At 42.4% G+C, this 14,703-nt stretch overlaps 1 protein-coding gene across 2 annotated transcripts in view; it reads right to left on the bottom strand.

Moving 5' to 3' along the window:
• The window catches only part of NSMCE1 (NSE1 homolog, SMC5-SMC6 complex component), an 80,165-nt gene extending 69,784 nt beyond the window's left edge, over positions 1-10,381 (bottom strand). Inside the window, exons 1-2 of one of the 2 annotated variants that reach the window (XM_069064265.1) lie at positions 10,258-10,381; positions 2,184-2,318 (exon numbers count right to left, since the gene is read on the bottom strand). In XM_069064265.1, coding sequence (XP_068920366.1) covers positions 2,184-2,301 — 118 coding nt within the window. In that variant the 5' untranslated portion in view covers positions 2,302-2,318; positions 10,258-10,381. The remainder of the gene's footprint in view (positions 1-2,183; positions 2,319-10,257) is intronic. The other variant, XM_069064261.1, reaches the window with a different exon arrangement.
• Positions 10,382-14,703: the final 4,322 nt, after the last annotated feature.

Raw genomic sequence — 14,703 nt, 5'->3', positions numbered from 1 at the left:
GGGTGGGGAAATGGTACATGGACAAAAATGGACCCCTTCGATTTTAATATGTCAGAGCCCGTCAAGCACGTACAGGTACCACCCACGCCTGTCTGTTTGGCAACCCTTTCTGTTTTTGGTTTCCAATCGGACGGGACACAATGAGTCCCTTTTCCGATGCGAGGGCAACTGTTTCTATTCTTCCTGCTGGAATGCTCAAGCGTTCCCATTGGCAGTTGTCCTCCGCCTCCCACGGTGGGTTCCCTGGCCACTTAACGTTACCAACTCTGCTTTGCAGTTAAGGCCCAAAAGAGACTTCGGCATTTCTGCTGCCATTATTGCCGCCATTGCCGTTGCTGCCGCTGCGGCTGCTGCAGCAGCCGCCAGTTTGGCCTATGCTGTGCCGGCTGCGACGGCGGTCGCCAATCTGAGCGCCTCCATTACAATGGCCTTGACAGCCCAAGAGGGAATTAAATGGGCACCTGTATACCGGAATGATGCTTCTGAATCAGAGGGTGGACCTGATTCAGGAGGAGGTTGACATCCTCTGGGAGGTAGCCCAAGTTGGGTGTACTCTGTGTATGCCTGGTTTATGCGTTACTCCCGTTTTGTATGAGAATTTTACTAGAGCAGCTAACCTGTCCCGTCAACTTTCCGCTCTCCTCCTGGGCAATTGGTCCGCCGAATACGAACAACAGATAAGACAATTAAGACTGGCTATTGCAGTGGTGGATTCCACCTCTGTCGATCCTGCCGTTCTCTCCGGACTGTCTAGGTGGCTGCATGATGTTACATCCTGGTTCTCACAGTGGGGAGGCTTAACCTCCTCCACCGTGGTGTTTGCTCTTGTGATTATTCTGCTTCTGTATTGCGTCTGTAAGCTACGGCGACGTCAGGATGGCTACATGCTTCTGACCCAACAGGCACTTTTAACCCTCCAAGATGGGGGAGATCCTCAGGTATGGTTCCAGGCCATGGAGGACGTGTGACACCTGGGGTAAGACGGGGGTGACTCCATGACGGGCAACTCCTCCCTCCTCGGCCGCCTAAGACAGGACCCAGGGTGTCGGTGTCCTAGGACGGGTAAGCCTCGAGTGAAATGGAGGTGACCTAAGCCAGAGGCCCCCGCACCGCACGTCAGAGTCCTTGGCATAGGACCCCTGAGTGGCAGTTGGTTCGCTTCGTGGTCTCTCGGGTAAGAAGCTTAGCCGCCTGTATCGTCAGTAGCTGCTGAGGGCCATTGGTCCTTTAGGCTTATAGGATTACATTTTGCTTTGTTAAAGAAAAAGGGGGAATTGATGGGGGAGGGAGAGGGGTTTATGGGTGGTGCCAGGGTTGCTTTGAATGAATATGTATAAGCTTGATATTGGGATTACCGTATAAGGCCATAAATGTAAGACTGCGTTGTGATTGGCTTAGATTTGGTACCATATAAGGCCATAAATGTAAGACTGCGTTGTGATTGGCTTAGATTTGGTATATAAGCTCTCGCGTGAAAGAGCTCGCGGGCTTACCATGTAATCGCAGAAGAATAAACCACCCCGCTTCATTCCTCCGCCTTCTGTCTGGTGTTTTTCCCCGTGAGGGGCCGGTGACGACCGAAGACCCAGGATGGGTAAGTGAGAGGGCCGTGGGGCTAGTCACCGGGATCTGTTGCAGGGGAATCACTCCCCCAACAGTAGAGGTTGTGTTTTCTTTATCTTGTCTCCAGAGTCTGCACATTCTGTATGATCAATATACACTTACTTGAAAAGTTAAGCCAATGATTCTTTGTCAGTCTTTTACTCTTAAACCTTTTCCTCTTCCAGGCTTCCTTATCTCTATCAATGGCATAACCAGTCTCCCAAGGATCTCAAGCTCAGAACCTTGGAATCCTCTTCATCTCTTTCTTCTTCCTCCTCTCATAAATCCCATAAGTCATCAAATCCTCCCTCCATAAAATATTTATTTCACCTGTTTCCTCCCTTCCTTTCTGGCTTCCAATGTCCTTGTTCATTCCTTTACGATGTCATACCTAAACTTCTTCAATGGCTGCTTAGATCTCTCCCCTTCTAATCCCTTCTGAACATTATGCACAAACTATCTCCGCAACGTACATTTATCATGTCCCTGCCCTGCTCAAGAACCGTCACTGTCCAAAATTTAACTAGTTATTAATTACCACCCTACTGTTACGTCCAAGACTTCCAAAGAATCATACTCACCTTTATGCTGCTCACAGAAAAATCTATGTAGCCGTCTTGCCTCAGCTGCGTCTATTATTCCATTAGACATCAGTACCTGGAGGAATCGACGATGGCTATCAGTCATGCGGCTGGCCATGGTGATACTATACTCTGCTTGGAAGTGCAAAAGAGATGGGTGAGTATTAGCCACCTTGGGGCAAAGACAAAACATTGTTTCAAAGGTGTCCTAGAAGTTAAGAAGATAAAATGTGATGCTTTAATCATGTTCTAAAGGACCTCAGCATCTTCCCATTTTGTACTTATTTCCCCAGATAATTTTTGATATTTTTTTCAAAAATTGTAATTTCAGGGTGGCATGGTTCTAAAACTGCAGAAAGAGAGGGTAAGTTTTAAGTTACTTAAAATTTGTCTCACTTCTAATAAGCCCTAGTTTGACCCTTCTAACTCCCCAAAAAGGTCAGCTCAATTACCAACTCCTCCAAGAAATCTTCCATACTCCCCCCAGCCAGAATGATCACTCGTCCCTGAATACTGCACATTATACCTTGTATTATAATGATTTGTGTAAATGTCTTATCTCTCTACTGATTTAAGCTCCAAGAGGTTAGGGACTCAGTCTTTGTCTCCATTCCCACAATACCTAGCATATTAAGAAATACAAAGAATAGTTTCATTATGTTATTTCATTCATGTACCTCCACCAGCACAGACTGTAACACCTCCATGCCTCAGAAGACAATCTTCATGAGTCATTGTGGCCAAAACATATTCATTGACTTGTAGCAATCTAACATGGTAATCAGCTTCCCCAAACTTAGGCTAGTCTTTAGATAACAGTCTATCATTGGGTCCATAACCTTTGAGAACCTACGTCATTCATCTCCATTCTGTGAAGAAACCACAGCGTAAAAGTGGCATAGTAAAGGCTGTGGCAGAAGTACCACAACAGAGTAGAAATAATAGGGCAAATGGATTTGAAATCAGAGGATCTGGGTTCAAATATGGCTTCAGGCACTTACACCTTACATAGCTAAGTCACAGAGGACTGGACCAGCTGACCTCTAGGGTCCTTTCTTGGCTCTAAATCAGATGTTCTTAATCTCAATTGTGTCACAGACCCTTTAGCATTTTGGGGAAGGATCTGCTATTATCAGCTGTCTCACTTTAGAAGTCAGACTTTCTGGACCTCAGTTTCCTCAATGAGGTTGGTCTTGATCAGGTGTACTTAACTTTTTTTGTATCATGGGTCCCTTTGGCAGTCTGGTGAATTCTATTGACCCCTTCTGACAATAATACTTTGAAATAACTGAAAGAAATGCCAAATTTCAGTTATATGTTAGAGAAAATAAAGGAGCAATTTTTTCCCCATCCAAGTTCAAAGATTCCCTGAAATCTATCCATAGCCCCATTGTGGTCTATTGACCCCAAGTTAAGAATTCTTGCTCTAGAAGTATGATAAGAAATAGCTCTTACATAAATAGTTTCTCACAGAAGTGATTTACATCTGGGCTCTCCAGGTTTTAGATTAAAATTGTGATCACCATAGCACGAGTTTGAATTCAAGTAAGGAAAGGCAGCCTACTTTAATGGAAATAATAGTGGAGTAGAGCATCATAAGTCCTAGTCCAGATTCTGATGCTGACAAGCTGCATGATTGTAAGTAATTCATTTGACCTCTCTGATTCAGATTCTTGCTTATAACTACCACTCTCTCTCCTAGTTTTTCATATAACTATAACAATGCTATCCTGTCAATATTGTTTTTATTATTCTTATTACCTGGAGTTTAAAGAAAGGATAGATTTTGAGCTGGAAGGAACCTTAGAGATCATCTAATCCAATATATTATTTTATAGATGAGGAAACTGAGGCCCAGTGTCTAGACTATGACATAGAGTTTATCAAACTATATAATTTACATGTGTATGTACTATATACAATTATTGCAATGGGCAGGTCAAGTTAGTCCATCAATTAATATGCCACGGACAAGTACTGCAGATGGACAACAGGCTGGACCCAGAAGAAGAGAAGGAGAAGGGGTTCCCCTCTATTATTTAGCAAAGATTAAAAGTCTGCTTGTCAGATATGTTGTAAAGAAATTATTTTTCAGCTACGAACTAGGCTATGGATTGCCAATAAGGTCACCCCCAACTCTGAAGTTCTCTGATTCTATGGGATTGGATAGCATTTGTAAAAGTGTACCATACTTTCAATGTCCAAGCTTCTTCCCTGACCAAAAAATTCCCCACATAACAACAACAACACACACACACAATGCTTATGGTGATGCTTATGGTGGCAAATCATCAAACATCACTTTCTCTTAAAAAACAAAATTGCAGGTGCCCATGAGGCAGTGGAGATACATATAATAAATACATATAATGAGGGTGAGCTGCAGCATACTGCGTTTGGTGACTTTATGCAACAAATGGAATACAAAGTGTGTCCATGGAAATGTATGGTTGTCAATGGACAAAAGCTGATAATATAGTGAGAAAAAAATAACAGAACAAACGTACTGATAGGCACAGAATGACAGATACCCCCCCCCCCCGAAACCCTCCAGAGAACTGAGGCTAGGCTCTATAGAGGATTTATTTGAGGACAGAACCAAGAAGGCATGAATGGGCTGCAATCTGCGTTTCTGGAGGGAATACTCACATCTGTGAGAACACAGATCCATATAAATATCCAAGTAACAAAGTTAACAAGTCAACAAAGCCTTTTCCCAAAAGAACAGAACTCTGAAGCCTAACACATCACCCTTTAATCCCCTTCTCTCTTAAAGAAATGTCAATTCTCCATGCTTGTCATGTAGGCATTACCAACACACACTTTTGTTGTTGCAAGATAAGGCATATCCAGTTTGAAGTTATAGAAATGGAATTTTGCAGGTCAAATCTATCCAACCAAAGTTAAGTAGACACTTTCGTGAAAGCAAAAGGAACCATTTAATAAACTTGCCATTTTTATTTTTCCTAAATGATACCCTAGATCTGCCCAGACCCTCAAAGAGAACCAAAACAAATTTAGTGTTGATGAATACTTGAGACCACTAGATCATGGCAGCATTTCAAAATTCAAAAGAGCTTTGAATTTAGTATCTGTGATTCATATCCCAGTTCCAACACTGACTGACCTTTGACCTTTCTGGGGATCAGTAAAATGAGGATGATAATACTTGTCCTACTTAGCTCTCAGGACTGCTGTGAGGAAAGCACTTTGTAAACATTAAACTTCTTATAAAAATGTTAGTGATTACTTCCATCCTTTTCCCAGGTTTTCATCTTATATCTGTTCAATTCACAAATCTACTGGATAAGGATCATGTCTAATTCAGAAACCCCTCAGATATCGAGCACTGCTACTACTCAATTAAGAATAAATACTTTAGGAATAGTACAATCAGAATAATGATGATCCTTCTCCATTCACCCTCCACAAAACTCATTTGTTCTTTGGTTCCTATGATAAAATGACCAAGTGAGGAGTAAACAGACTCAAGTCTGTTAAATGTCTCAGAACAGTTAAGTGCCTTTTTTTATAGGGGAATGTTTTTCTATTTTATTGAAATATTTTGGAACAGGTCACATGCCCTCTACTTAGAATACCCTATGAGATTCATTTTTTTTCCACCCCTCTGCATTACCTGGTATAAAGGGAGGCTACCAAGCTATGTGTTGGGTATAGGAAAAAGAGGGCAAATCATTCTAATACAAATATTACATAGGCTATTATCCTGACATTAAATGGATGCACTGCTTAATGTAAAACGATGTAGTGACATAGCTCCTAATCAGTAATATATAGCAGTGTGGAGACTAGGGAAGCCCAGGGAATAAATCTGAGTATCTCCTGGTATATCTATTAGCGACAGGCAGCATGGTATAATAGAAAGAGTCCTGAACTGTGAGTTGGAAGACTGGGCTCTCATTCTAATTCTGCCAATATCTTACTGTGTGATCAATGAGCAAATCACTTTATTTTTCTGGTCCTGTTACTTTAACTGTCAAATGAGAGAACTCTCCAGCTCTTACATTCTATGACTTCATGCCTGATTCAGCTTCTACAAATCTTTTTTTCTTAAATCCACCTCTACTCAATTTCCACCTATTATTTCATTCAAAACCATCCCCACCCATCTCTTCTAGACCAGAGGTTCATAACCCTTTGTTGCATCATGGACCCCTTTGGCAGTCTTGTAAAACCTACTGATCACTTCTCAGAATGTTTTTTAATGCATTAAAAAATAGATAGCACTACAAAGGCAACCAATTATATTAAAATAAAATCATCGAAAGAAAAAATTTTAATAGGTTAACAGACCCCAGGTAAAGAATTCCTTTTCTAGAGCCTTGCTCCAGTTTGTTTTCAATCTCTCCCTTCTTAAAGTTCCTTGCCCTATACAAACCAATATGCTCAGCTTTTCCTTATCCTTAAAAGGAAAAAAAATCTCCCCCTTGAATTTGCTACCCCTTTAAGTTATCATCCAATTTCTCTCCTCTCTATCATTGCTAAATTTGTAGAAAGCAGTCTAATCTATACTCTCTGCTTCCACTTACTCACTACCCATTTGTTATTCAACCCTCAGCTCTTTTGTCTCTACCTTCTCTATTTTATAACATGGTTCTTTCCAAGTTACTAATAGCTGCCTTTTTTCAGGCCTCTCCTAGACATCTTGCAGCATTTGACCTTATTAATCATCCACTCTTCTTTCCCTTGTCTTTCACAGGACTGCTCCCTCCCTCACAGTTTTCTTCCTACCTCTGACTGATTCTTCTCAATCTCCTTGGCTAGTTTCTCTTCCTCTCTAAGAATGGTATACCCCAAAATTCTGTCCTCTCTTCTTGTGTAATCCATATACTCTCCCATAACAAAGTCCTACACCCCTACAGCTTCAATTATCTCCAGAGCTGAAATGAGGGTGGCGTGACTGATGTCAGAAATGAAGAGACCACTGATATTAATTGTATTCTTCTAAGGAAGACAATGGAGAAGAGGGGCAAATCTGGTAACGGATTAGGAGAGAAGAGGATAAGAGGAAGACAGGATAAACATCTTACCATAGGAAAGGGGAAGATAGAGGCTACCACTTAACAAAAACAAATTTTGACCTAGCTTATGGATAAGAAGAGATGCCTAGCAAGCACATCCCCTCATTACCTGTCAGTGGCCAAGGCTCTTAAGTGAAGGGATGGGAGAGGGTAAGTGAGCATAGTAAATGTATAGGCCTTCAATTGCCTGCATTCCATTCCACCACAGACTGAAGCAGGCCCAAGGCACTATTGTCCTAAAAGAGACTGTTGGGTTGTAAGGGTGAGCTCGGAGTGACAGCACACCGAGGAACTACTAAGAAGCACCCTTCCCATTCAGGTGCTCATCCCAAGTCATAAGACCAGGGACCAATCTCTGGGAAAGGCCAGTGTGCCTGAGTGAACCTTGGCCATATCACAGATCTAAATTTAACAACCTTGCTGAAATGGCACTAACCTAAGAATCAGGTGATAAGGGTTCTAGTCCCTGCTCTGACATTAAATCTGGACATCTGTCTCTCTTCTTGTAAAATGATGGGGTTGGACAGGTGACTCTCTAAGGTCCTTTCTAGGTGTAACAATTTGAGTCTATGAGATTTATGCCCATATGACTTCAGCTCATCCTTCATTTCAGTAGGAATTGAATATGCTTGCCTTCTTCTATGACCTTGGGCAAATCACTTCATGACTTCAATTTCCTCCTTCATAAAATGAAAGACTTGAACTAGATAATCCCTAAAGTCCCTGCTATTTTTAATACTCTGTCATGATATCTTAAGGGCTTTGCTTATGTTTGGCCTTAGGCCTTCTTTCTCTCCTCTTCCCCAAAGCATCTGTTTACTGTAATCCCTTCACTTCCACAAACCTTAGTCTTCCTTAATACCATGTTAAGAAATAACTTCAGTACCCAGAATTTAAAAATAATTAGTTAAAACAGGTAACTCCTGCATAGCTCTTTATCGCACACATTTCCAACTCCCTTCTGGACATCTCTACTTGGATATCCTGCCATGATCCAAAATACAAGATGCCCCTTATCCACTTTCCCTCAAAACCTGCCCCCCTCCTGCTGGTTTCCCACTTCTGTCAATAGTATCCCAATTTTCTCAGTCACCCAAACTGAAACTTCTAAGTTATTCTAGACTTTTCCCTCACTTCACTCACAATGAGTTACCAAATTCAATCAAGTCCACAAGCATTTATTAAACATCTATTATGTGCCAGGCATTGTACTAAACACTAGCTCAATCCTACATCTGAAATTTCCCTCATGTTTGTCTCTCCTTTCTCATCCTTATTCATGACCTGATAACCTCTCACCTACACTATTTACCATATTAATCATACCTCTAGTCCTTCCCTTCTCCAATCTATCATTTATCTCAGGCCCCTCCTAGATATCTTTGAAGCATCTGACATTATTAATCACTCACTCCTCCTTTCATACTTTCTTTCCTTGTCTTTCAAAAGACTGTTCTCTCCCTCCCAGTCCTCTTCCTACCTCTGACTGATCTTTCTCTATCTCCTGGACTCCTTTCTCTTCCTCCTGAAGAACAGTATACTCTAAGGCTACCACAGTAATCTACCTGATCCACATATCAAAACATCTTCATTTCCATGATCAGAAACATATAAGGGTTCCCCAAGGTCTCTATAATAAACTGCAAATACCAAATACACAAGGCCCTCCAAAACCAAGCTATAATCTCCCTTTGTAGCATAAGAGTACTTCCTCTGTGCATTCTGGTTTAAACCAGTGATCAGTCCCATTTCTCATCCTACCAGCTCTCTGCCTCCATTTCACATACCCAGCTCAATTTCTGTCTAGTAACATCATTCTTCTCCTTCAAAAACCAGTTCAAGGGCCACTTTATCCAAGACACTTTCCCTGATCCCAACTACAAGTGACCCTTCCTTCATGTTTACTCAGCTGAATCAACATTTACTTACTTGCAAGGTTCCATGCTAGACAGTGGGTGAGATACAAAGTTAGGTAAGACCCTGACCTCATTTAAGCAATTTATCTTCTCCTGTGTATTAATCATTTTCTAATTTGTATCAGTTACATGCATCTTCCCCTTACTTGGCAGTTCCTAATGGCAGAATCTAGATGTAATGTTATCTTTATATCCCCCAACCACACCTTGAACACTACAGGTATTTAAAAGAATTTCATGAGGCAGCTAGGTGGGCACAGTGAATAGAGCCCTGGAGTCAGGAGGACCTGAGTTCAAATCCAGCCTCAGACACTTAACACAAAAACTAGCCTTGTGACCTTGGGCAAGTCACTTAACCCCAATTCTCCCCCCACAAAAAAAGAATTTCAATGGGCTAAAATGATAAATAATAAACAATTAAAACTGGAAGGGACCCTGAACTTTATCCTGACCCGGCTTTATCCCTATTTCCTTTCTACCTGGAGAATGTCCCTTTCTCGTCTCTTTCTCCAACTGTCATTCCTCTAAGTCTCAGGAAAGGAAATGCCAATACTTGACTGGGACTACCATCACGGTTATCTCCTGAAATGTGGATGAGGAACGTCCAGCAACTTAAAACCTATCCAGGTGGACTTTACAGAGAAAAGGGAGGGAAATGGGGAGGCCACATAGGGTGGTATCGTGGGACTGTCGGACACGCAGGCCTGTATCCTGGGCCCAGCTCTGCCCTGAATCCGTATGCCCACCTCAATAGGCCTTGGTTTCCTCCTCTGAGAAATGGGTCGCGAACTAATTCTAGCTGATACCTATAGTGCCTTCCAGGGGTAGGGACCAGGCGCCGTCTATGGCCGCAGGGGCTTCTACACACAATGGATCCGTCAAGGAACATTTATTAAGAGCCTACTACGTACCCGCCCTCCCTTCCCCAGCACAGCAGGCCCCAGATTCGAATTCTGATTGGGGAACTCCAGAGCTCGGCGACTCCCAGTTTCTTGCCACCAAGCGCTTCCCGCCCCGCAATCTAGAAACTCCCGCCGGTAGCCCCACCTCCCTGCACTGCCAACCCACAGATCCCGTCCCGGGTCCACCGCGGTCCCCAAATATTAGACCCTGTACCTGGCGCGCTCCTACAGCGGGAGGGGGCGGGACCAAAATAAAAGAGACTTCCCCATTGGTCAACGCCAAGAAGCCTCTCCAGCGAGGCCCCCCCTCCAAGGGGCCGCGCTGTTTACGCACTTCCGTTTCCGGCTTCCTGGACACCTGAAGGAGAATTTGCAGAGGAAGGGAAGAAGGAGCGACACTGTTGCTATGGAGACGCGGCGTTGGCTTTACGGGCGCGGCCTCCGTGACACCCACGCTTCCGCTGGTAGCCGCCTACCCACCCCTCCGTGCGCTCCTCCGGATGTTGTGGTGTGCGGGAGGGGGAAGGAATAAACTTTCGCTTCCCCACGCGAGACTCTTCAAGTCAGAGTGTTAGAGCTGAAGGGGGAACCCAGAACACACAGGGGCTCTCAGAGCTGAGGGGGGCCTTAGAACACGGTTTAACAGAACTGAGGGGTACTAGAACACAGGTTGTCAGAGCCAAGCGGGAACCTAGAACACGGGATGTCAGAGCTGGGAAGGACCTCAGAGCATGGGATGTCTGGCTGGTAGGTAACCTGGAACAGAGAAATTCAGTGGTCGGGTAGAGACATAAAAATCAAGTTAAGTCGATAATCATTTATTGACTACTGTGCGCTAGGCCCTGGGGAAAGTACTGGGGATTACAAGGTAAAAAAAACAAAACGAGCGCTTCTCTCCAGGCACTCACACCCTGACACCGGAACAGCTATGTACAAACAACGTGCATGCATACATACACACATACATACATACATGACAGCTAGCATTAAAGGGGAGGAAGAAGCCTTGGCAGGTCCCACCAAGCTGGAAGCTTCGTTTGAGCCCATTGGCAGTCAGTGGATTTGTTAAATGAGGAGTGGCCTAAGTTTACAAAGACTACATTGGCCGTGTGTTTTCGGCTACAGAGACTTTCAGAGATCATATCCTAAGCTAAAGAGTGATTTAATCTGCCTTTGTAGGGACAGTATACAGTGATCAAATACCATGCTTGAAGCAGTAAAGTCAGAAGAATAAAAACAAAAAAATTATTTTGAACAAATAGAATCTAAGTCCTAAAAGCCCTATTTATCACACCTCTCTCATATCCCTTAGGTTCATTTTTAACATAAAATTATTTAATATGAAAACATACAGTACTGTTTCATAGCATACTATCAACGCACAGATGTTCCTGGAAGTTTATAGAAAGGTGTAATTAGGAACTGAAAGAGGTTTTAGAGCAGAGTTTCTTAACCTGGGATCCATGAACCTAAAATCTATCTGTATCCACAGATTTCAGAGAATCTATGAACTTGAATAGGAAAAAAAAATTACACATTTATTTCAATATAACTGGTTCCTTTTGTATCCTATGTATTTTATTTTATGAATTTAAAGAACATTATTCGGAGAAAGAATCCATAGGCTTCAAGCAGACTGCCAGGGGTCCACAACACACACAAAAAAATGTTAAGCACTCCTGCCTTAAAGATTATCTAGTCCCAACCTATGTATTTTACAAATGAGAAAACTGAAGCCCAGAGAGAAAAAAAATCGATTTCTCAGGATCATACAACAAATTAGGATCCTATCTCCTAATCCCAGCACTTATTTACTGTGTTACCTCCATCATAGATCAGTCATTCAACAAACATTTGTTGATTGACCACTATAGTAATGGAGAGTACAAAAAGGGGAAGGGGAAAGAGGGGACATAAATCCCCAGCATGAAGAAGCCTACCAATACTCAATAGGTTCACATTCAAGAACCCTCACAGTCTCAGTCTGACCTTTTCCAGTTTTATCTCACAAAGTTCTGTTGTGGTTTAGAGGTGCTAGGAACTCTGAGATGCAGTGGTGAAAGGCAGGTCGGCCTCTAAAGAATTCAACCACTCAAGCCTTCTTTCAGTCCAAGTAATGAATTTATTATGACACTCGTTGGGTGGGCAAGATTCCTAGTGAGTCTGGTATTTGTGACACAAATAGAAAAGGGCCAGATTCTAAGAATCTGCGCAATTTAATGTGAGTAGGATTGATATTTTTATACAGAAAGACTGTGGGAAGATCTGGATGGGATCTAGGAGTGGCCTGGGGTAGTCCTGAGGAAAGGGCTGGATGAGATTAAGGAGTGGCAAAAGCCTGGGGTGGGCCAGGTGCAGACAATGGAGGGAGTTAAGTGGCCAGAGAGCCACAGTAAAAGGGCAATTAAAAGTATTATTGACCAGGATGGACCAGAAACCTCAGGCAAACCCAGAGATCTGGGCTGCTGAAATGTATGGGAAAGTTCAGGGGCTTCAAGACTTGAAATAAAAACACCTGGGTTCTAACTGCCGCTCTGTCACTTACAGTATGACCTTGAGCAAAGCTGATATATTAGAGTGGAATCAATATCCAAAAGAATTTCAGTTGGCTAAAAGTATGGGTGTGACACAAGGTGAAATATAGGAAAAATGTAATGCACTAGAGAACCAAAAAAAAAAAAATCAAAAGCAGAAGTAGCATGACTAAACAAAAAAATCATATGAGAAAAAGACCTGGGGATATTAGTGGACAACAAGTTCAATATGAATCAACAATGCCATGTCAGTCAAAAAAGATAATGTAATTGGGGCAGCTAGGTGGCACAACAGAGAGAAAGCTGGGCTTAGAATTAAGTGGCCTCAGAAATTAGCTGTGTGACCCTGGGCTAGTCATTTAACCTCTTATTTGCTTCAGTTTCCTCATCTATAAAATAGAAATGATAATAGCATCCACCTCTCTGGAATGTTGTCAGAATCAAATAAGATAATTGCAAAGCACTTAGCACATTCCTTTGCTTTGCAGGTAGCAAGCACTATATAAGTGTGTAATGGGAATGGAAATTTAAAGATCTTCCCTGCCCCTTAATAGACCTGGGGGGGGGGGGGAGTTTGAAGACCTCCCCTGCTTTGAAAGTAAACTCTGCCCCCTAATAGACTGAATGTAATCACATGGAGCCTGTGATGGAGGGAATTTGCTGAAGGGTGCAGCAGAGCCCACAGAAAGCTTCCCTGCTGTGAAGATAAACTCTGCCCCCTAACAGGCTAAATATAGACACATGGAACCTGTGGTGGGAGAGGTTTGTTGAAGGGAAGCAGAGCCCACAGGAAGCTGGGAGCCAGAGCCAAAGAGACAGTGGGAGAGAGGTTTATGAGTAAATATTGATCTTGTATTGGTTTGTGGGAAGACTGAAGGATGCTGTGGCACTCAGTGTCATTATGGCTTCTGAATATCTTTGGTACTATGATGGAATCAGCTTACTGGTTTGGGGATTCAGTTTTCTGGTATTAAATGTTTCAGTTCTGTCCTCTACCTGGAGAATCTGGCATATTTTTCCATCTAATGTCATGTGATATTTATAGCCACAGTCTTGATTGTGATCATGGGTACTATAAATATTGCATTGGCACTACAGAGTGTCAGCTGTTATTACATCCCCTGTGTGAGAAGAGCTGACTTAAGAGCTTTATACAGGAGCAACATTGTTAACTCCTTCAAAAGAGGACATGAGTAGGCCCAGGATTTTTTTGACATAAATTTCAGGACAGAAAGAGAAAAAGAATTTAGACATGGCAAACATATAAATGATGAGGTATGGGCTCTGGGATCCCCCTCGAGCTCTCCTTGAGTCTTTGAGGTATAGGCTCTAGGAACCTCCCTTGGACTCTTGATTAAATTGTCTCATTTGATGAGCCATTTTACTAATTGCTAACTACTAGCCTAGCCCTCCATTGTTCATCTACCTCCCACCCTTAATCACTCATTGACCTCATTAACTCCTCCTGAAGACCCTCCCCAAATTCCTCCTCTGGACCACCCCTAGATTCCTCCCACAACCTTCTGTATATAAGAAGTGTGAGAGCACCTTAGAATCCCTTAGAAGGGTGAGAATGCCATAGAATGGTGAGAGCACCATAGAATGACCTAGCACAGACTTACTCTGTGTCTAATGCAAGCGAACTTTTAATAAATTTTACTTTTCTTTGGCTGAGAAGACTTGAGTTGAATTCGTTTGGCAGGACCCAGCAGGTTGGTATTTTGGGGTCTCCAGAGCAACCCTAACCCTCTTAGTAGGTACCCTCTTCATAAGTGAATACAGAGTCTCAGCATATTCCTGATTTCCATCCTGCTTCCTTAGAGACTTGATAAAATTTCTTTGGGTGAGATTGATACCTCTTTTGCTTAAGCAAGATATCAGTGCACTTAAATCACTCTTGTGTATTTTCTGGTGTACTTCAATCTGTAGAATTTCTCCTATTTCTATTCACCATTTGCTTGGATAAATGGGATTACTTGCTATTCACTATTTGTGATTTTTAAAATATAACTAGCTTTTGGTAGAAAAGAGTCAAGTCTGTCTTTGGTTACTTTCTCCCTTTAAAAAATAGTGGCCAGAAAAGTGACTTGACCCAAAAAATTTTGTCCCTACACCAAAAATATTTT

The sequence above is a fragment of the Petaurus breviceps genome, unplaced genomic scaffold (assembly GCF_028583685.1).
Source record: "Petaurus breviceps papuanus isolate PSGF00001 unplaced genomic scaffold, PetGlider_PUasm1.0 138, whole genome shotgun sequence".
Lineage (NCBI taxonomy): Eukaryota > Metazoa > Chordata > Mammalia > Diprotodontia > Petauridae > Petaurus > Petaurus breviceps.
The sequence above is the reverse complement of the archived record's forward strand: the minus strand, read 5'-3'. Positions and strand labels throughout refer to the sequence as shown.